Genomic DNA, 23,504 nt, shown 5'->3' with positions numbered 1-23,504 from the left:
GGCCCTAATCCCATTCCAAGACAAAGACAGAAAGCAACTCAGAAAACAGAAATAGGGGGATAGAAGACACAATAAGCGACCTTCTGCCACCACGGGAGGTCAGGAACCTCACCCAGATGATGATGATGATGATGATAATGATGATGATGATGATGATGATGATGATAATGATGATAATAAACATAATATGACGATGATGATGATGACGATGATGATGATGTGATGATGATGATGAGGAGGAGGAGGAAGAAGAGGAGGAGGAGGAGGTTGTTGTTGTTGGTACTGATGATGATGATGATGATGATGATAAGGAGGAGGAGGAGGAGGAGGAGGAGGATGAGGATGATGATAATGAGGAGGAGGAGGAGGATGAGGAGGATGATGATGAGGAAGATGAGGAGGAGGAGGAGTATGATGATAATGATGATGATGATGACGATGATGGTGAGATGATGACGATGATGATGAAGATGATGATGATGATGATGATGATGATGATGATGTTGATGCTGATGACGATGATGGTGATGACGATGATGATGAAGATGACGATGATGATGATGATGATGATGATGATGATGATGATGTTGATGTTGATGTTGATGCTGATGACGATGATGATGTGCCGGACGTAAATGGATTTTCTCCCTGTTACTTTCTCTAGTTGGTTTTTATAATATTGTCTGCTGTAAACGACAACCCATTCAGCAAATTGTTTTTGACATTAGAAAAATCAAACCACTTATAAAAATGAAATTTATCTTAAATAGTAATATTTAATTTATTGGGCATTGCAACTAAATTAAATTCCATAATCGCTATAAGATTAAGCAATATAATAAAAGTGCTGTAAAACCATGGAAGTCCTGCCAAATAAACCTTGAATCTTGAACCTAACTATTCCTATAAAAGCAACGTCGTAGCAGGGTCTGTTAGAATAAATTATCTCAAATGCTTAGCGTTAGACTGAGTCCTACCCAAAGTATAATGATCAATTGTTACCGCCAGTAAGATGCGGAATACAACCGGGCTACTCGAGCCTCCCATGCTTTGCTTTAAATGACTACAACATTAGGAAGAGATTGTATCACAAAATAACATTGAATTAAACTAATATGTAATTTAAATGAATTACCAGCTTCATAGCCAACAAACATCTCGTATTTAAGACAATTAATTATAAGTTCAAGAAAAGGATGATGCGATTTTAATAAATAAATAAATAAATAAATAAATAAATAAATAAATAAATAAATGGCTTACCGCATTTATTATTTTATTAATGTATCTTCAAGATGAACGAAGCTATCTAATAAACAAAGAAAAAGCTAAGGCAAGTAGATACCTATAATATGATCGATATTAATTATTCGGGTCTAAACGATCAGTGGAGCAAACCTGAAAACAAAACACAAAAATTAGCTCGATCTTCAATACATTTCACGAACCTTTCCATGATGAGAGAGAACAACTTTTAATAGACACTCTTTGAAACTACTTTAATAACCGAGTTCAGAGCCGGACTGCATAATATAATAGTATGAACATAGTATACTATCTCCATAGAAATCCCCGAAAGGGCGTGTGTATCGTGTGTTGACGTTTCTGTCACTGCTCAGTTGTATTCTTCAACTTTGAACTTTTGTTTTATCTGGAAAAAAGAATGATCCTTGACCCTCTCACTCTCGTTGTCAATGCGTCAGGCCATTTACGTATACATAAACCGATAAGGCCGAAGTTACTGTTATACATGACTCATGACACTCTTATCAGTAATATGACGATTCGAGATGAAGCAAATCATTGAAAAATACTTCTCATTTTAGTTTTAGGTTTACACACTGAACGAAGAAATTTCAACCTCCTATTGTTACTCTTTTCCCCCGATGCAATTAATGATAACAAAATAGGCTTTTGACTCGGTCCCTTTCTTTTCGTCCAAGAGCCGTCCCACTTCTGTGTATCTTGATATCGTCAGTATTCAGTCCTCGGATTGAATTTAATCTTGACAAAATGACTTGAATTATCATTCATTGATTTTTAACAACCTTTGTTCTTTGTTCGATACCGTGTCAATACTATGCTGAATGCATATAATGTACACACACGCGCACACACACACACACACACACACACACATAGTTTTGTGGAATGCCTTCTGTATTGTTTTGTTCAATGGACTCCCGTTTCATTTTGGAATTTGCAATGTAAATCACAAATGAAATGTTTATGTACAACGTGGAACCATTTCCAACTATACACACACACATATTATATTAGTCACACACACACACACACACACACATATATATATATATATATATATATATATATATATATATATATATGTGTGTGTGTGTATATATATATATATATGTGTGTGTGTGTGTGTGTGTGTGGGTGTGTGTGTGTGTGCGCGCGCGTGTATACATTATATAGATAGTATGCAGATGACGTCACTCAGGCCTTTGTTATTGTTTTTGCCATCCGCGTTTGTGAGTTGTTCTCACTAAACTGCATTAACCAGACAATAAAAGTTCATGGTTACACAGAGTTTGTGTGTTGGTCCGTTATACTTCCGGATAGCAATGTTGTGAACTCCTTGGCAAAGCGCATTCTATCTATAAACGGACCAACACACAAACTCTGTGTAACCATGAACTTTTAGTCTTGTTAATACAGTTTAGTGAGAACAACTCACAAACGCGGATGGCAAAAACAATAACAAAGGCCTGAGTGACGTCATCTGCATACTATCTATACATTCAGCATAGTATTGACACGGTATCAAACAAAAATCTAGTCCTCGTTCATGTAAACGGGCCAAGGTTTACTTTTCACGAGATTCGTGTGCACTACTCACTAAGATTGCTACCCTGAATTCAAAATTGTACACTTTGTACACACTTGACATAAACAATTATTTAATAGTTGAAAGACAGAGGCGTCGCTGCTAGTTGTTATTTCTACATTCATTAAAAAAAAAAAAAAATAAATAAAACTGATAACAATATGGATTAAAAATGCAAATTTGTCACAATACGGAAAATTTACAAGTATTCTCTCAAGAGAGACGAAGCCCGGAATTCTGTTTCATGGCATGTGGCAAAAAGCAATATTACTAATAGATTGCCCACAACCAGGAACTCAGAGTGGAGAGATCAAATTAATAATATGTCATTTTGAGTATGCACCTCTTATACTTGAAAACTGCGGTTCCTTTGAAAGGTTTTATTGTACAAAAATTACATAGAATATTGTATTAAAAACGTTTAGATTCAGTGACAATTCATATAGTTACAGTTACAGTCAAAGCGCCCCATTTCCCCAGTGAACATAATTCAAGAATCGCAAATATGGACCGTTCCCGATTGGTGATCAGTAGGTTTTCGTGACATGTCTTGTGCGACCTTTATGAATACGATTCAATAGTCTGATGTCACGCCGCCCGGAAACGGCGGCCATCTTGGTTCTAAACAAAGAAAATCATTACTTTTTATTTTTCATGCTGGCTAGAAGTTTTCATATGCCTTGTGATCAGAATGTGTAAAAAATCAAAACATGATCAAATGTATGTGTTTTTTTCCCTCCGGATACCCTTTATGCTCGTCGGAGAAATATTTCGTAAGGGCGTCCGCCATTGTTCCGATAGTTTAGAGCCAGTGTTACTAAGTTACCATGCGTCATTAGGAAGGAAGTGACGCTACGACTATTGAATCCTATTGTCTTGCTCAACAGTTGGTCGAGGATTTGCGAAAGGATTTCTCCCTGTCCTTTCGAAAACGGGCGTAAAGATTTGGACCCCCCCCCCCCCTCCTGTTTTTGTTAGTTTTACATCAATGTATTTGTCCAAAAAATGTATAAGCACCGTTTTCCACCATGGAAGAGATAAATTTTAATAATAAACGCTGTGAATTCTCAACTCTTTACATGATATCTATTTTTACACAATTTCAAACAACCCAAAATTATTTGCTAAGCTACGTCACTGAATACAACTTTATTGTGAATATTTTCCCCATGGAAAAGAGAATCAACATAATACTGTAAACATTTAAAAGTTTCGAGTCATATTTTATTGCAAACGATGACAAGATCAAAGGAATTCGGCATTGTGAGAAAACTGTTTGGTCCATCACTATCGGTATTCAAAATTCGTAATGTCACTTAAAATAATATAAGCCCACGTGCAAAAAATGACGGCACCACGTTTCGTAACTTTTGAGGAATTTGCGATATTTCATGCGTACGGGACTTGGAATGGACTATAGTTGTTGACTACATTTGACATTAATTTATTATAATCTATCATTAATTTCTGCCATACGCATAGTAATTGTTTGTTTTAAGAGTTTTATGGCGCTTGCAACACATTAAGGTCATATCAGCGCCAGTAAAAAGGAAGAAAATGGGATAGTAAAAAGTTCTTGCAAAAAAGCATCCAAGAAAAGAGAAGACAAAGGGGAATTGATTCAAATAAGAAACAAGTGTAGATTCCAAAAGCACACTATCAAAGTACTTAGTTTGAGATCACTAAAAGTCTCATCCAGACACAAGCACAGGTCCCCGCTAAGAGGAATACACTCAAATGTTTTACAAATCATATATAATATAAAGAAACATAATGCAGTGCATAACAGAGAGATGATTTACAAGGAAAAAATATCATCTCCCAAAACTAACTATACATTTGACTGTTTCCCTCCCAGTCAGGGCCAGGACAAAACCCAAGTAATCTCATTCCAAGACAAAAACAGAAAGCATGTTGGAAACAGACATAGGGGAATAGAAGACACAGTATGTACCTCCCTGTCCACTATGGGAGGTCAGGAATCCCATCCAGTGGTTCAAATAGGTAACAGGTGTAGATTCCAAGAGCATACCATCAATGTACTTCGTTTGCTATCACATAAATGCCTCATCCAGACACAAGCACAGGAACCCACAAAGAGGAATACTTCCAAATGTTTACAAATCATATGTTCATAAAATAAATTTAAAAAATTACAGTAAATAACGGAGATATTATTTATAAGACAAAAAATATCATCTCCCAAAACTCTAACATTTGACTGTTTCAGTTTCCCTCCCAGCCAGGGCCTGGACAAAACCAAGTAATCTCATTCCAAGACAAAGATAGAAAGTATGTTGGAAAAGAGATATAGGTGGGTAGAAGACACAGTAAGTACCTCCCTGCCCACTATGGGAGGTCAGGAACCCCACCCAGATACGCATAGTAAAATCCATCCTCGTCAGTGCTAATAAAAACAAATCGAAATAAATTGGTTAAGTTTTAGGAAGACACCAGTTGCTTGATTTTTGCCGAGGACAGACGGGTCAGATTATTATCATCATCATCATCATTATTATTATTGTTGTTGTTGTTGTTTTTGTTATTTCATCATTATTATTAATATGTGGGATCTGGAGGAGCTTGCGACAAATTTAGGCCATATTACTATTAGCAACAGTAAAAAAGAAGACAATTAAAAGCAACCGAGAAAATGTAAGACAAAGGGGAATTATTTAAATAGGGAACAGATGTAGATTCCAAGACCAAACTATCCGTATACTTAGTATGAGATCACCCTAAAATGTTTGATTCAGACACAAGCACTGGACCTACAAAAACAAAAAAAAAAAAGAAAAAAGAATCCCTCATCACAAGATTACTATGACAAACCAATATATGTTGAAAACAAAACATGCAACCCAAGAACTCTCGTCGCAAAGATTTAAAATTTGACAGATTCCACAGAAAACAACCCAAAAGAGTCTTGAATATCTGAGACCATACAAAAATAAACCACAAAACACAGTACGAAAAGTGCAATGAAAGACCCCTATTTTTGACTTTTTGAACATAATATTATAGAAGAGATGAAAACGCACTAGCTAATAGGGTAATGTATACTTTTAACAAAAAAACAACATCTGGACACAAGAAATAAAATAAATTTAAAAATTACACAGTAAATAACATAGATATTATTTACAAGACAAAAAATATCATCTCCCAAAACTCTATCTATACATTCAACTTCAACTGTTTCCCTTGTTTTGTTTTTATTGTTTTTAAGGGTTTTACGGCGCTTGCAACACATTAAGGTCATATCAGCGCCAGTAAAAAGGAAGAAAATGGGATAATAAAAAGTTCTAGAATTACAATTAAAGCACAAAAGAAAAGGTAAGACAAAGGGGAATTGGTTCAAATAGGGAACAGATGTAGATTCCAAGAGCACACCGTCAAAGATCTTAGTTTGAGATCACTAAAAGTCTCATCCAGACACAAGCACAGGTCCCAACAAAGAGGAATACACTCAAATGTTTACCAATCATATAATATAATGTGTAAACTAAACATAATACAATGCATAACAGAGAGATGATTTACAAGGGAAAAAATATCATCTCCCAAATCTATGACTATACATTCGAGTATATCCCTCCCAGCCAAGGACCTCCGGCAAGGATCAGGACAAAACTAAGTTATCTCATTCCAAGACAATGACAGGAAACAATTGGAAAACGGGCATGGGCGGATAGAAAACACAGTATGTACCTCCCTGCCCACTATGGGAGGTCAGGATCCCCACCCAGAACTGTTTCTCTCCCACTCAGGGTCCAGCCAGGGCCAGGACAAAAACAAGTAAACTCATTTCAAGACAAAAACATGTTGGAAAACAGATATAGGGGGATGGAAGACAATAAATTCTACCTCTCTGCCCACTATAAGACACAGCTAGCGTAACCTCACTAATCTCAATCAAAATGAATGAAAGACAAAATAATGTGATTTGTTACATGGATTTATTAATGTATTTGTTATAGCCATATTGTATGTACACGTACAAGCATTATTCTGATGAAGTGATACGCTTACATCAGACACATCGAAGAACAGTAGACAATCTACTTTATTATATGAAAAAGGACATTTTGCATTCAATTATAACATCAAATTAAACAAACTTATTTTGATACAAATGCGGCATAAAAGTTGATGATCTATGCATCGTTAATATAAATTACAAAAAATATTAACGTAAATTATTGCAATTACACGTGATAAATTAAAATTTAATAAATCCTAAATAAGAATACTAATAAATAAATAAATAGATAAGTAAATAAATAGATAAATAAATAAATAAATATGAAATAAAAATTTAAAGAAAACAAAAAATGATTTTTTTTTAAAAACGTAACTAAAGCAAAACAAAACCAAAATGTCTTCCTTTGAAGACCATCATGGACTAGGTATAATAACGTTGAGATATTTTAATACTTCAACTCATTTCAAATTTAATGACGATGATGAAGGTGGTGCATGATAAAATGAAAACAATACATTTATTATGATAATGACCAGAAAGGAAAAAAAATGAGAGGGAGAGAGAGAGAGAGAGAGGGAGAGAGAGAGAGAGAGAGAGAGAGAGAGAGAGAGAGAGAGAGAGAGAGAGCGAGAGAGAGAGAGAGAGAGAGAGAGAGAGAGAGAGAGAGAGAGAGAGAGAGAGAGAGTCGTCTTATGAGTCATCATCGTATCCAGAAAGGCAAGTTTGGTATTGGTAGATGTATCATGAGTTGCGTCTTATGACGAGTAACTACATTTATACACATGTATTCATAACGTCGATGATTATAAATAAATTTACAATACGGCAATGACGAAGCCGATTATTGACAAAAGACACTTACCATGTACGTACTACCATATCATGATTGTTACCGTCAAAACGGGCAACTTTGCTTCAACTTCAAGGAGGAAAATTGCCAACTTCGAGTTCCGAGGATTTTGAGTATTCTCAGCGTTATTTAAGTTTTTTCCCTTGTTAAAAAGAAGCTTTCATAAGCAATTTTTCCCCTTGATGCAAAGTTACCCCAATTGTTGTTATTCTGATAGTATTATTATTATAATAATTATTATTATTAATATTCATTATTATTGCATTATCATAAGTTTATTACTAAATCAGCCCCATAAGAAAAAACAAAACAAAAGAAAAACAAACAACAAAAAAAATACAAAACACAAACAAGCAAAAAAAAAATTTTTTAAATACAAAACAAATGCTGTAAAATTAGTACAGTGTCTGGAAGTGTACATGAATGAATATGTACATTAACAGAACAACCTACTTAACTCGTTATCGTGATAATATTGTTATTATCATTCACATTAATAATAATAATAATAATAATAATAATAATAATAATAATAATAATAATAATAATAATAATAACAATAATAATATGTAATAATTACATGTCATAAGCTAAATGCTAAATCAATATAATCTCATTTCAACTTAATCAGGACATTCATAATGCTCATAAAATTTATAAAAAGTCGTAAACATCCCCCCCCCCCCCCCCACCCCTTTCTCAAATAAATCACATAGGAATTAATCTTCACAGACCACAAAATGTTATCATCCTAGCAAGTTCACCAACCCCCACCCCCCTTAAAAAAAAAATAAAAGAATGAAGGAATATGAAGGAATATTTGGTTTCCGAAAAGTCATATTTTCTTCACTTTTTATGGTATATAATTATAATTAAAATAAATGACATAATGATATAAGATTTTACTACAGCTTTTTCATCTTGATTTCTTTTGTTGTCATGAGTTTATCATTTTTAACACTAAAAGAATTTCTTCTTATTGTCTTACAAGTGACTTTTCAAATCACAACCATTACTTTATACCTTAAGTTGAAAGCAGGTAGGGGCACTTGTAAACGGAAGATAAAAAAATATTTAGTCTCGACAGTTAGATGCGCTAAACAGCCCTTTAATTCACAATTCACAATATCATTATCCCCTGTTGTTAAGATGATGATACGTAGACTTACAATAATACAAGCAAGTTTAGAGCTCGCTCATGCCTGCAACTCTCATATGTTTAGGGGCCTATAAAAAAAATCAAATAATACGCAAATAAATAGAGGCAATTAGTAAGAGTTCTACATAAGAACATAGGTAAATCCCAGAGCAATCAACCAATGTGTCTTGCGATCATATCAATATATTGATACACCGTGATGGTTCCGAACACAAATATCGACACACTTATAGAAGGAGGTGATTAATGAGAAAAATAAAGTCTCAAACATAAGAGAGAAAGAAAAAATACCATGCAGCTCCCATCTAGCGATGTTACCAGCCAGAGCATATACAAAGCCGTCTCATTTGGGAAATATGAGAGGACAAGCAAAAAGCAATATATTCCTGTGCCTGGAACAACTTTTTAAGTCCCACACTGACACAAGTATCTACAGAATTCCATCAGTAGGAGGATAGATATACTGAGAGACTATCTCTCTCTCTCTCTCTTTCTCTCCCTCTCGCTAGCTCACTCTCAGTAATTACAAAGACAAATATAATTGACTTATGGTTATTTAATCATATATAAGAGTAAATCAAATCCGGGTCTTTCATGAGTCCCAGGTTCATATAATGAGGGTGGGTATTTTTTGCTTCTTTAAAAACAGATGACAAATCTTTATCAAAATAAAGCTCATATAAATCAATTGCACAACCTTTTAACGTAATGATGATAAAATGTCAATTTTAAAAAAAGAATAACATTCTTGCATCATACAGTCTTACATAAAACAAGTAACTGACAAGGACAGTACAAACTGACCTAACTATATGAGTGAATTATTATTATTTTTCAAATTATTGATGTCTGCTGTCTTTTAGAGTTTAGAGTTGAGCCATTGAAGCATCAGACAATATTGCTGATATTGTTTCAAAATGCATAGTTTAAGTTTGACGGACAATATTAATTTTTTTTTTCCAGAATAAATCTGAAGAAAAGGGAAAATTCCTTACAGAAAGGTTTTACTTGGTAAACGAATGGAGTTTGCAGTGTTTTATCAGTATTGTAACACTTTGGTTATATAAGCACCTTGGAAGAAGGAAGATGATAGTGATAGGATTAGAAAAAAGGGTAAATTTCATTTCTTTGTTTTAGGAGTTATATGGTACTTGGGAAACTCATTGCTCTATTCAGCACCAGTAAAAGAAACGATAATGGGCTAGTCTATTAAGATTATAGACTTGTACCTACGAGCACTCAGGAAAATAAAGAATAAGGATACCTGTTCAAACAATAAGCAGCCAAGAGCTACGACTCTAAAGTATTAGACCACCAAAAAAGTTCATTCCTGCCACAAACACAATATCCTCAAGCAAAAGGGACATTTGTTTGTTTGTTTAGGAAAGTGAGTGGCCATGCGACTCATTTCAGCATCAGTAAAAAAAAGAATATGATGGGACAGTCAAAACGATTTTGACCACGCTATCAACATCATGAGACAAAAATGAGACAAATGAGTTAAGTTTAACAGAGCTTAGAAAAACAGATCCAAGGGCACATACAGTTGTAGATAGTCTAAAACCAACTTCAAGTCCCACATTGACACTGCTGTAGGATCTACACCAAAAGGATACACTCAACAAGTGAATACATATGACACGCTGCAGTGCTCGGCATAAACAAAATAAATTGTGGAGAAAGAATTTTCAAGGGAAAAATATCTCAAACACAAATTAAATCCACCCAATTATTTCCCAGCAAAAGACTCCAGAAAGGGCCCAGATGAATCTAAATTGTATCATTCAGAATGACACGAAGCCGCAAAGAAAGGATAAATTATGAAGAGGAGACAACAAAGCTGTAGAACTGTTAAAATCAAACAGTAACAAAAAAAAAAAAAAAATCATTTTTACAAAAAATTCATTGATTAAAACAAGGAAAACAATTGCTCAAGAAAAATTAAACCTGGAAAACAATTACTCGAGAGAAATTAAACCTATCTGTTTCACTACCAAGGCACAAGGCAGGGCTAGGGCAAAACCAAATGGTCACATTCAAAGAAAGGATAAATTATGAAGAGGAGACAGCAAGGCTGTAGAACAGTTACAGAAGGGTTAAAACCAATCGGTAACAAACAAAAACAACCCCCCCCCCCCCCCCCCCCCCCCAAAAAAAAAAAAAAAAAAAAACAAAATTATAATTCACTGAATAAACTGGGGGGAAAAAATCAAGAAAAAATATACCCATCTGTTTCACTACCACCAAAAGGCACAAGGCAGGGCTAGGGCAAAACTAAATGGTCACGTTCCAGAAAAGGAACAAAAAGCTACATGAAGGATGCACAAGATGAAGGGGAAATAGAACTTTTATTACCTCCCAGGCCCACATAGAAAGACAAGGGTCCCCACTCATATGGAAAATTTGTAATAGGTAAATAAATGAATTACTTACTAAATGGCGATTATATATGAAAAGATCTTAATCTTTTTTGTTTGTGAGCGCTTCCAAAAACACAGTCATTTATAACATAACATCTGCATGGTGTTTCTCGTTAATGCATTACATATTTTATAATGATAAGATACAAGAATTTTCAATTTTGCTATAAATTATAAAGGATAACTCAAAACTGTCATTAAGAAACAAAGATGAAAAAGACATATCTAATAATCTGCCATATATCGATAGGCCTTTATAATATATATATAATATGTGTGAGTGTAAATTCACATTCATAACTGAATCAACCATAACATTTGTATATATGTGTCTGCAGTCAATTAATATTGTTTATTGTTCCCTCCAGTAACAAACATCATTTATAACAATTTTCATAAAATATCATGGGGAAATAACTTGTACGGTCAGGTGAAAATCAGCATACTTTATGATGATGATGATGAATGTCCATGATAATTAATAATGGTTAAAGTGAGGATTTTGTTTGTTGTTTGTTTTTAGAATTAATGGCACTTGTGACACTTTCTTTTTTGCCACCCCAGCACCAGTAGAAAGAGGATTTTTGGACAATTTAAAAGTTCAAAGGGCTTGGAATTGAAAAAAAAAAAAGAGAGGTGATAAAAGAAAGCAGAAGTAATTTTAAGAAACAATTCACATGTGTATCAAGGCTTAGACAACCCAAAATATCACCAACAGCCCAACGAAAATCTCAGTTGCAAGAGCCTCAGTGAACGGATACACTATTGATTTTGTTTGGCTTGTTCCTTTTCCACATTTTAACAGCATTTGCAGTACTGCCAGGCCTTACCATGGTTATGAAAGAAAAATAATTAAAATCTTTACAGATCAAGATGAATCTATTTTATAACACTTTATCAATGCTTGGAACACTTTGAAATCATTTATGAAATTAAGAAGAGGAAGAAGGTACATTTAACTGAAATACTGAGGCCATTTCTGTGTATACAGAGTCAACTCAAAGAGATGATTTCTAGGGAATAAAAATAGTGCTTTTCTCATAAAAACACAAATGTTAAGGTTAGCCTCCTTTGTGGGAAAGGTACCAAATCTTGGTCTTGACAAAACCAAGTCGTCTCAATGCAGGATAGAGACTGAAAATTCTTAGAGAGGGAAAACAAGTATAATGGGATACAAGACATTACCAGTAGCCTCTTCCATGGGTAGAAAAAACAGAGACAGCTGAACCCTACTAGTAAAGGTTAGATGATCTTATAAAGATGACGATATGGAAGATGATGATAATGATGAAAATGAAGTTGACAATAACAATGTTTATGACAATAACCAATGATATAAGGACTTCGCATAGCACAGCTATTCAAATATTAACTTGACAAGCAAAGTAATGAACTAGCATCGAATTTACCAGGATCTGATTTATGCCTTACATACGTCATCAAATACTACCTTTCACTTCCATTACCATCAAAAACATATATTGTTTTGTTTTTTTTCTACAGCTTTCCTTCGTCAAATATACTCTACAAACCTAATATCATCATTATCTCTCACAAATGAAATGCAAAAAAATCTGAACCATTCAGAATTACAATACTGAAAATGTATTTGAGAGTCAGACTCAGCTTTGAGAATGAGGATATGACAAGCTGTCAATTTCATATTGAAGATGAAAACTGATAAAAATACTCAACAACTATGTAAACGATACAAAACTTTTACCAGCTTTAATTATTTGAATATTGACAATAAACCATAAGCCAAGAGACTGACAAAGAAAATATTACGCTGAGTAGTTGGTTTTTTTTTTATGCCTAAGTTTACATTAAGTCAGTAAAAGATAACAGTTAAGTCCATGAAAGGAATAATTCAAAATCAGAAGTGATTTTATACTCTTCAGTTCAAGAAAGATCTTTTGAAAAGAATTTTTTTAAATTTAAAAATCAATGAATTGCAATACTGAATTTACTTTGACTTTGGGTCACTATCTTCGACATGCAGCAACTTTTTGTCACAGTCACCAGCTCATTTAACAAAATAATACATCTGTGTGAAAACTGCTTCTATAGACAAACTGTTGTATTTCTATATTGCCACCAGTAAGGCATTATGTTACATTTATTAAATATAGGTATAACTGAAAGGGTTTGTTTTAATGAACATCCATAAAAATTTGTAGGCCTTATGTCAGAATTGGCTTGATTTTGGAAACTGTAAGCCAAAGAACAGTGCAGTTAATTTGGCTGGAAATATGGCCATAAGAAAAACTGAAAAACAAACAACGGACTTAACTCAGAAATCCCAAACTTATTAAAACCAATCACCTGCATCTTCAATATCAAATTCAAACTGCATCCTTCAATTGTCCTGAGACGATGGACAAGTAAACGGTTTGATCAGGTAAAGTTTTTCATTCTCTTGCTTAAAGATTGGGTGTTTCTTGTAGTGCTCTATAAGGCTGTCCCAGTTGGAGAATTTCTGGAGACCAATCTCCAAGGTTCCCGAGGTGTTTTTCACCCTAAAATGTTTGTTCCTGCCAGGGGCTTTGAGAGATACTGTAAAATGGCCCGTCTGAAATGTTTAAAAAATGGATTCAAATTAAATTTTTCTCAGGAAAAATATGTCTAGCCCTTGTAATAACTTAAAACATTAAAAAACATTATATTATACCCAAAACCATTTTTAAAAAAACAAAAATACATAAATAAATTTTTTAATGGAATAAATCAATCATTAAAAATAAATAAATAACCAACATAAATATTATACACATTTACAAAAGAATTAACATCCATTATGCTCAATGTGTCACAAAATACTTTATTTTATCACCCAGAGCCAGCCGGTATATATAGAATTTAATTTCCATTTCAAGTTTCAGATCAATGCCTTTTTTCTGACAAAACCAAATCGCGAAAATATCTAATAATTATCAATGCAACGTTCGACACAAATATAGACAAATAAAAAGTTATTCTTAAAAAGAAATGAAAAATTTCGTTTCCACCAGTTTCTCTGGGTTAAACAATGTTGAAAAAAAGTTGAAACTTAGTCTACTCTCTTACTCTTAGTTATCGCTTTAAAAAGCTATTTCTGCTATACTTTTGATGGCAACTTTCAGTTATTGGATTATCTTTTATCATTCAACTCAAAAAAGTTGATACTTAGTCCACTAATGTTTAACACTTAATAGAACTATTACTGATGGCAGACAGTTATTGGATATTTTGTTTATTATTCAACCCAGAGAGGCTGATTGAAATGAATATTTTCATAGCTTTTCGAAACGATTTAGTATTGGTGTATTTATCTGTTTACACAGTCTCACACAGTTATTGAGATATATAAATATACGAGACTCTACCTTAAGATAATTTTGTAACATCAACACGACTCAATGTGATTGTGAAAACCCATGGAAGGATTCAAATCCCATCCGTTTTTGTGGGTTCAATAATAAAAAATAATTAAAACTTAGGATTTGCCACCAAAATTAAATCACAAAGAGTTTTTCAGTGTTGAAAGAGAGTGGACAAAGTTGATACAGGTTGTTGGTACTAGATTGTCAGTTTTTGGATTATTTTTCATCACTAAACCTAGAGAAGCTGATTAAAACTATTTGCTCCATTCCATTGCTTTTCAATATAATGGAACAATGTCTTTTTATGTTGAATAATATTATAAAGGTGACTTTTGGCAGAGTCTCATATACATTTTTAAAAGCAACCTGGTTTCTGTATGTTTATTTGCTTAAACTTAAAGGGCTTAACATCTCTTGTGAAAGTTTTAAGGAATTCCAGTGTCAAAAAAAGATTATGGAAATAATTGAGATAGTAGATAGTCTAAAAGTTATAAAGCTAGAATTTAGATGCACTTACAAGCATCCAAAACAAAGACCAGAAACGGACAGTAAAAGCAATTTGCATGCTACGGTTTAAAAATCGAAAAATAAAAAATAAATTTTTAAATATATAAATACAAAAATGGAAAGAAATTGATCGAGTCAGTATTCTTTTGTTAGTCTCCTTTTTAGCTTAAAAAAAAAAAAAAAAAAAAAAAAAAAAAAAAAAGAGAAAGAGGAGAAAGAGAAAGAGAGAGAGAGAGAGAGAGAGAGAGAGAGAGAGAGAGAGAGAGAGAGAGAGAGAGAGAGAGAGAGAGAGAGAGAGAGAGAAGTGAGAGAGATAAAAGTGAGAGAGGGAAAGTGAGTCGGAGAAAGAGGCTTGAAAAAATACAATACTTGTAGAAATTGAAAATTATACAAATATTAAAGGGAAATAGCAAAATTGTTGATATCGTATTTGGGTTCATGTATATTTTAAAAAATGACTACCTACCGTTGACTCGCTGTCCCTTATTAGGAAATCACCATCTTGGGCATATTTAGTAAGAAGGTCCTCACACTGGTTACGTGAAATCTTGCCGTAGTACCAGTCCTTGTCAGCTAGGGGGCCCGTCACCTGAAATTGTTTGCGACCAGCCATAGCTAAGGCTGCTATAGAGTTATTGGAGATGGAAGAAATAGACTGGGATTGCGACTGGGGATTGGATGATGAAGTTGATGTGGCCCGCTCACTTCCTTCCTCACCAGAAGATACAGTAGTAGCTGTATTAGCAGCTGGTGTAACGTAATTTGTAGGAACAACTCCTGTTTCACCCCGAGAGTTCCGCACTGACATCCAGTCAGAATCAGGTTCCCAAGCTATAACATCGAGTCTCTCACCTTTCTGGCAACTAAGTTCACCAGAATTCTTCCCTGTGAATTGATAAAGAGCCAAAACCACATTGTCCGATGAACAGTGAGACGGAGATGACTGAGATTTGGCTTCGGCTGCTGTGAAATATAGAAGGTTACTGTCTTGATGAGGATTATGATGGTTTCCGTTGTTTCCCACCCCACCACCACCTGGGGTTGCATTGTTACTGTTATTACTATTATTACTATTAAACCCACCAACTTCTTCTACATAGTTGGATGGAAACCAACCGACACTTCCGTCATCTTTCCTGCCCCTCCACCACCCATCACTGGATTTTTCTATCACCATTAGTCTCTCCCCCTTCACCAAAGATATCTCATCCCCTCTCTGGGCAGTGTACAGGTATTTGGCACATGCAGGCATACATTGACCGAGTTGATATGTCTCAGTCACTCCACTACCACCCCCATTCCCTGTCAAAGAATTGTTACCGTTAGTCCTTGGCCCAATACCACGCAATGAAGGGTCTCCATTTAAGAAAGGACTGGGGCACGATGACCAATTTTTTGTGCCTGATTCAGTTGATTTTTTCTTGCCATCCCGTTTCTTTAAGATTGTTGAGAACAGAGAAGCCTTGGGTTTGGGAATTTTGACAAAATTGGATGGTACAAATCCTTCTTTACCGGTCTCAGGACAACGTACTTTCCACCAGTCCTTGGTATCATCCACCAAAAGAAGACGGTCACCCTTACGCATTGTCAACTCCTGGGCATTCTCAGCCCTGTAGTCATACTTTGCCACCAATTGGGTCTCCTGCTGACCCTCGGCCATGGTGGAAGCCGAATGGCTGAAAAAAAAAAAAAAGAACAGATGAAAGGAATGACTTAAATCATCAATAGATTAAATCAACTTGGACCCGACAAAAAGTCATAAATGAATAAATGCAAGAATAAAACAAGTAGTCCATCAGAACCATAAGCCCAATGAACCCAAATTCATCAGTTTCTGTAGCATTAAATGGACTGTAAAAAATGCTTGCTACCATAAATTAATAAAGTAAGATGACTTCAGTCTATGGGTCAAAGTTGGTTGGACTCCCAAGAATAAGCTGAAAATTCTGTATTATAGACTTAAAGCATCCACTTTTAAACATGCAGTTATTGATCATTACCAAATCTAAACACCCCCTTTCCCTCTTTTCTTTAAACTAAAATAATAATAATAATAATAATAATAATAATAATAATAATAATAATAATAATAATAATAATAATAATGATGATGATAAATAAATAATGATGATGATGATGATGATAAAGTGGTTGTAGTAGTAGTAGTAGTAGTAGTAGTAGTAGTAGTAGTAGTAGTAGAAGTAGTAGTAGTAGTAGCAGTAGAATTAGTAGTAGTAGTTGTAGTAGTAGTAGTAGTAGTAGTAGTAGTAGTAGTAGTAGTAGTAGTAGTAGTAGTAGTAGTAGTAGTAGTAGTAGTAGTAGTAGTAGCAGCAGCAGCAGCAGCAGCAGCAGCAGCAGCAGTAGTAGTAGTAGTAGTAGTAGTAGTAGTAGTAGTAGTAGTAGTAGTAGTAGTAGTAGTAGTAGTAGTAGTAGTAGTAGTAGTAGTAGTAGTAGTAATGATAATCGTGATGGATATAGTAATGATGATGCTGTGGAGATACTGCCGATGACAAAGTGGCATTGTATCTATTACCACTCCCCCCGCCCCTGAAAAAACGTTGTCGGAATGCTGTTGATTTTCTGGCAAATCTTTTATCCCACAGAATATCAAATTCTACCCCCAAAAAAATGTTTTTAAAGTGAAAAAAATATAAAACAAAAACACACAACACAACCGGAAAATTCCATCCATTTTTGAGCCCTGCTTCGGTCTATCGATTAGTATTTTCCACCAAATCTATAAAGACCCTTTCAAAAATGCATATTCAATTATATTTTCATATATTATCTAGTAAATAGAAAGACCATGTTCATAGTACTGAAGTGCTTGTTGCTATATAGAAATAATATTATGAGGATAATATGACTTTTCATTCAATCATTTTAAATAAGAAGAGCCTCATGTTAAATAATATTGGACAACAAAATAAGCTACCGCATCGCAATGTATCCCTGCTACCTAAAAAGATAGACCGGTAAACAAAACAAACAAGAAGGAAAAAAGAAATGAGAGAAGAAGTGTGTGTGTGTGGGGGGGGGGGGGGGGGAAGGGGTAGGGTCACAAACTCAATTATATCTTCTGAATCATGCATCCAATATGTGATGGTGGCATCAGGCTGAAATGGAGGATCATTCTTATTTTCTTTGTTTTTTACATCACTTAGTTTAATAATATCAATTAACATTACAGGCCTGTTAAATGACTCAAAGGTTATCAACAAAGCTTTGACAATGGATTCGATTATAAAAGCAGGAAATAGAAAAGTAAAGACGAAGTCAATATAAAAGTAGTGGTAATAGTGTGGTAGTAGTGGTAGTAGTAGTAGTAGTAGTAGTAGTAGTAGTAGTAGTAGTGGTAGTAGTAGTAGTAGTAGTAGTACTAGTAGTAGTAGTAGTAGCAGTCGCAGTCGAGGGAGTGGAGGTGATGGAGGAGGGGGGTGTGTGAAATTAAAGGTATATAAAAAAAAAAGATTAATAATGGTAGGAAAAAATAAAAGCTAAAGCCTCTTCAGCATCGCTTAATTCTTTACAAAATTACAACCAACAAAAAAAAAACCACCCAACATAAACAAGCCCCCCCCCCCCCCCCCCCCCCCTTGATATGCGACATTTCTGGCCATGTAAAGGCAAAATAATCTGAATTGATATAAAACTAAACGCCACTATCAGCTTTTCCTCGTCTACAACCACAACCACCGCAATCAATGCTACCCGTACTGAAACTGATACCCCTAATCAAAATACTCACACGCTGGAATAAATATCATGCAATTAATATAACCCAAAATAGTACCCTAAACAAGTTTCGGGTGCAATCCAACTCATACACATAAGACATTTTATTTCCACCGTCTTGATAAGATAGAGAGTTACGAATGGTCGGGTACACGATGATACACGGGACGGAATGAGCATTGCAGAAGTCGAGGTAGGTGAAGACATATAATCATATCATCAATATTTTGTAGCTTCTTCGCTCGCTCCATAATAAAACTGGCATAATGATTAATCCAGAGACCAGTTACAACCAACCGTGCTCAAGCTCGGGGTGGAGCAGTTTAGCAATGATGAAACTTGGCTAAGAAGACCAAATTAGAAACCGGAAATGGACGTGTGTTCTCTCTCTCTCTCTCTCTCTCTCTCTCTCTCTCTCTCTCTCTCTCCTCTCTCTCTCTCTTCTCCTTCTCTCTATCTTCTCTCATCATCATCCTAAATCAAATATAAATATATATAATATATATATATAATAATATATATATAATAATATCAAGGATAGTGACAGAGGATCAGAAAGATGGAAAGAAAGTAGATGTATAAGATAGATAGAAGATGATAGATAGAATAGATAGATAGATAGATAGATAGATAGATAGATAGATAGATAGATAGATAGATATAGATAATGAGAGATAGATAGAACAGCAGATAATAAATAGATAGATAATAGAATATGGATAGATGATAGAAGATAGATAGATAATGAGAGATAGATAGACACGTAAGAAATGGAACGATCAAGCAGCGGGTCAACTGGAATGATACGAGATAGATCAAAGAAATCACGGTGAGAGAGAGAGAGAGAGAGAGAGGGAGAGAGAGAGAGGGAGAGAGAGAGAGAGAGAGAGAGAGGAGAGAGAGAGAGAGAGAGAGAGAGAGAGAGAGAGAGAGAGAGAGAGAGAGAGAGAGAGAGAGAGAGATGAGAGTGAGGAATGGATCACATCCGTTTGGAAGAAAAAATATTACGTGCAACGTCAACAAGGTGATGTCTGTATCATCATCAGAACAGATGGCACGTGGCAGAGGGGCTGAGAAATGGGTACCGTATTTTCTTGTATTTTTCTTTCTTGCTTTGTCTGACACCTTTCACACACACACACACACACACACACACACACACACACACACAGAGAGAGAGAGAGAGAGAGAGAGAGAGAGAGAGAGAGAGAGAGAATCAATAATAATAATAATAATAATAATAATAATAATAATAATAATAATAATAATAATAATAATAATAATATCGTAATAATAATAATAATAATAATAATAATAATAATAAGAATAAGAAGAAGAAGAAGAAGAAGAAGAAGAAGAAGAAGAAGAAGAAGAAGAAGAAGAAGAAGAAGAAGAAGAAGAAAAAAGAAGATGAAGAAGAAGATGCCCTATTTTTTAAATTATCAAAATAAATAAGTACCGACACAAAACAAAAAAAAAAAGCTTTTTGACTTTGTGAATTGTCCATGTCAAAACAAACTCCGTGTTTTAAAAAAACAAAACAACTGTTATCGAGTTAAACATACCGCGTAGAAGGGATGAATGACTCATATGTGGGCCCCAATAGATCTCAGCTGTGCCTTCAATTGATCAATTCAACAATTGACAAATATACAAGAAAGTTTCGGGCTAAAATCTTTTTAAAGTCGGCAGCAAAGAGTTTTTAATTAAAGCTAATAATATTATGATACTAGATCAAGAGAGCCGACAGATGTGTGATGTCATGAGTTATCAATGATGCAAATGATGTAATGAATGGAATTTTGAACAGCACGCTGTTCACTTTACCTGTAAGCTGACGCCGCATCACTTTACTGTTTATTTATTCTCAAGGAAAGGCTCTATCTCGAAACGTAAATGTTGTATATTTGTGTTATTTTAACCTTCTACAGACGAAGTTTGGCTTTACTCTCGCCTGTCGTCTATCGTACCGATTTCACCAAGAGAAAAGCAACTATAACCGTGATGTGACCGGCCAAGGCATCGATGCCCTGCGCTACAGATCTTTTGGTAAAGACGATGAGAAAGGTCTGCATCCCGTGTGACCAAATAAACAATGGATGAAACTAATTTTAACGACTTCGGTTTCGCCTTTAAAGGGTGAAATTCGGTGAAATATTAAATTTTATTAACTCCCCCCTTCCCCTCTTTAACATTATTTATTGTTGCGTTAAAAAAAAAATAAAATAAAAAAAAAAAAAAATAAATAAATATATATATATATATATATATATATATATATATATATATATATATATATATATATATATATATATATATATATATATATATTCCTTTTCCGATTCCACGTTATCTTTAACCTTATCGCAATCACTACAAATAATATAAATGGAAAGTTGATATCGTACATAATAAGATGCAATACAAACTTACGTTAACATTTCTTTGATGATGGACACTTGCAGTACCATAATGACGACGAGAGATATATTTCTTTTAATAGGTGTATTCAATCAATATATCACCGACAAACTTGATTATTAGATTCGGTCACTTTGTCCATTGTAGTGATCTAAACAAAAATTAACAAACTATGCATTTTGAAAAGAACACTATTTATTTGACGCAGCTGATAGTCTCGTCTCTTTTGCCACCGGTCACACTAGTAAAAAATGTTCACACGTCAAAACACTGTTGGCGTTGGAAAATAAGGAGATCTCTCTGATCTACACAGTATCAAACCAATGTTTACACAATATTAAATCAAAGTTCCAGCAATTTCATTTATTTCTATTTTTTTTTTAATAAACCAGCATTTCAGAAGTCCTAACACAATTTTATTTATAAGTATACAGGATTTTGAAAGTTATATTGATGAGTGTAAAGGAATGAGCTAATAAGTAAAATTCTTAAAATGGTTGTCTTCACAATACAAAATAATTATCCTTCTGTACATCAACATACAAGGTAATAACACGATTTTTAGTCAACGACAATGCGGAAACCATTAATCTGATCCATCCGAATCCACTTCTCAAAAAATGGCAAGCACACAAAAGCAGGTTTTAATAAGAATCCTTCATAATCAGTTTGCAATCTTCATGAATTATGTATTCATGGTATCCCAATGTTTCTACTATTACACATCAATTCCAACGCACAATAATAATAGTGATGGTATAACGTGAACGAGAAAAAGAAAATTACATGGAATTACGCATAGTATTTAACTAATTTATTTCCCAGGCACTGGCTACAATAGCAGAGGTAGTAATTGACAAATTGAAGTAGAAACTACTTAAAAGACTTCTACAAGGTCAACTAGCCATATATAATATTATGACGTAGACGCAAAGATCAAGTAGGAAAGACGGCCGTGAGAAAATGTAATGGTAATACTAACATTAAGTTATAGAAAGTTGTTGAGCAGTAGGATGAGTGAGAAAGTCGCAACCATAATAACATACACAATTCCTTTGATTCTAATTAAAAAAGCGTTTGAATTACTGTACCACATAACGACATTACGATGTCGGCTAACCGCCTTATCGTGTTCCCGAAAATAATTTAAGTCGTGGGTGTAGAGTTACTAATACCCCTCAATGTCCGAGTGAGGGAGAAGGTAGATTGGTTTTAGCTTGTCACCGTCTGACTAATCCCTTTGAGAGAGAGAGAGAGAGAGAGAGAGAGAGAGAGAGAGAGAGAGAGAGAGAGAGAGAGAGAGAGAGAGAGAGAGGAGGGGGGGGGGGGGGGTTAATAACTACGTATGTCAGTAAGGGGATCGAAATATTAGATATATAAACAATATAATATATTCTCTATAAGATTATTGTGTATAAATTCATAACACATGATGTGAAAACATGGATGAATAAGTTGATAAAAATGTCAGTGAAGTGTAAACCCAAGCTGAAACATAAGAACTGAGTCATTAAGGAAAGAAGGGTAAATAAAGTGCATGGCCATTGAAGCGGGGAAACATTTTAAAAATCAAGGTTGTAATATGTACAAAATAAAATAATATTAGCAATAGATATTGACTTGCTCGACACTGCTGCTGTCCCCTAACAAAACAACAATTTTTATTCTCCATTTTGACCAGAAAACGTTTATTTCAAATATCGGAGGATTGAGTTGACCCAAACTTGAAATCGACGAGACTTCTTTACATTAAAAAAAAAAATTAATTTTGATATTTCAAATTTTTAATTCAATTATTTTTTGTTCGAAATGAGAAAGGGGGGGGGGGGGGGGGGTTATGACAAAGAACAGCAGGTTAGCCAACCCTATAACTACCAACAATGAAAATAAACGAAGTGAGTGATGATCCACTGATAAACGAGGTGGATGAATGAATGAATTTATATGAATCGAAGAATCGGAAAGCGCTTGATTAAACACTTGGAGACGAATGTGTTAAAATTAATGTTTAGTGCAAAATAATACATTCACGGCTTAAAATATTATCTATGAACGTACGTCACACGTCGCTCCATTATGCCTGCATAGCTAAGGCACTTGATTCACACTCACATACATGTGTTCAAACAACCCTACGAATGTGTTGGGTTTTCTTTCCTTTTTTTTATTGGGGGGGGGGGGGGGGGGGATTGAGAGGAGGGTCCCCCAACCGGC

General features: G+C 34.5%; 2 protein-coding genes across 3 annotated transcripts in view; both read right to left on the bottom strand.

The window, feature by feature from the left end:
• The window catches only part of LOC144981005 (2-acylglycerol O-acyltransferase 2-like), an 11,732-nt gene extending 10,119 nt beyond the window's left edge, over positions 1 to 1,613 (bottom strand). The window contains exon 1 of the mRNA XM_078929053.1: positions 1,449 to 1,613. The gene's annotated coding sequence lies outside the window, so the exon portion shown is untranslated. The remainder of the gene's footprint in view (positions 1 to 1,448) is intronic.
• Positions 1,614 to 11,214: 9,601 nt separating this feature from the next.
• LOC144981004 (cytoplasmic protein NCK2-like) overlaps positions 11,215 to 23,504 on the bottom strand; it is a 28,965-nt gene continuing 16,675 nt past the window's right edge. Inside the window, exons 1-3 of one of the 2 annotated variants that reach the window (XM_078929051.1) lie at positions 21,303 to 22,365; positions 15,601 to 16,810; positions 11,215 to 13,837 (exon numbers count right to left, since the gene is read on the bottom strand). In XM_078929051.1, the coding sequence (XP_078785177.1) occupies positions 13,625 to 13,837; positions 15,601 to 16,810; positions 21,303 to 21,340 (1,461 nt within the window). In that variant the 5' untranslated portion in view covers positions 21,341 to 22,365 and the 3' untranslated portion in view covers positions 11,215 to 13,624. Of the gene's footprint in view, positions 13,838 to 15,600; positions 16,811 to 21,302; positions 22,366 to 23,504 lie in introns of those variants that run through there. The other variant, XM_078929052.1, reaches the window with a different exon arrangement.

This window comes from Berghia stephanieae, chromosome 10 (genome assembly GCF_034508935.2).
Source record: "Berghia stephanieae isolate SIO BIC M18660-M18661 chromosome 10, UCSD_Bste_1.3, whole genome shotgun sequence".
NCBI lineage: Eukaryota > Metazoa > Mollusca > Gastropoda > Nudibranchia > Aeolidiidae > Berghia > Berghia stephanieae.
The sequence above is the reverse complement of the archived record's forward strand: the minus strand, read 5'-3'. Positions and strand labels throughout refer to the sequence as shown.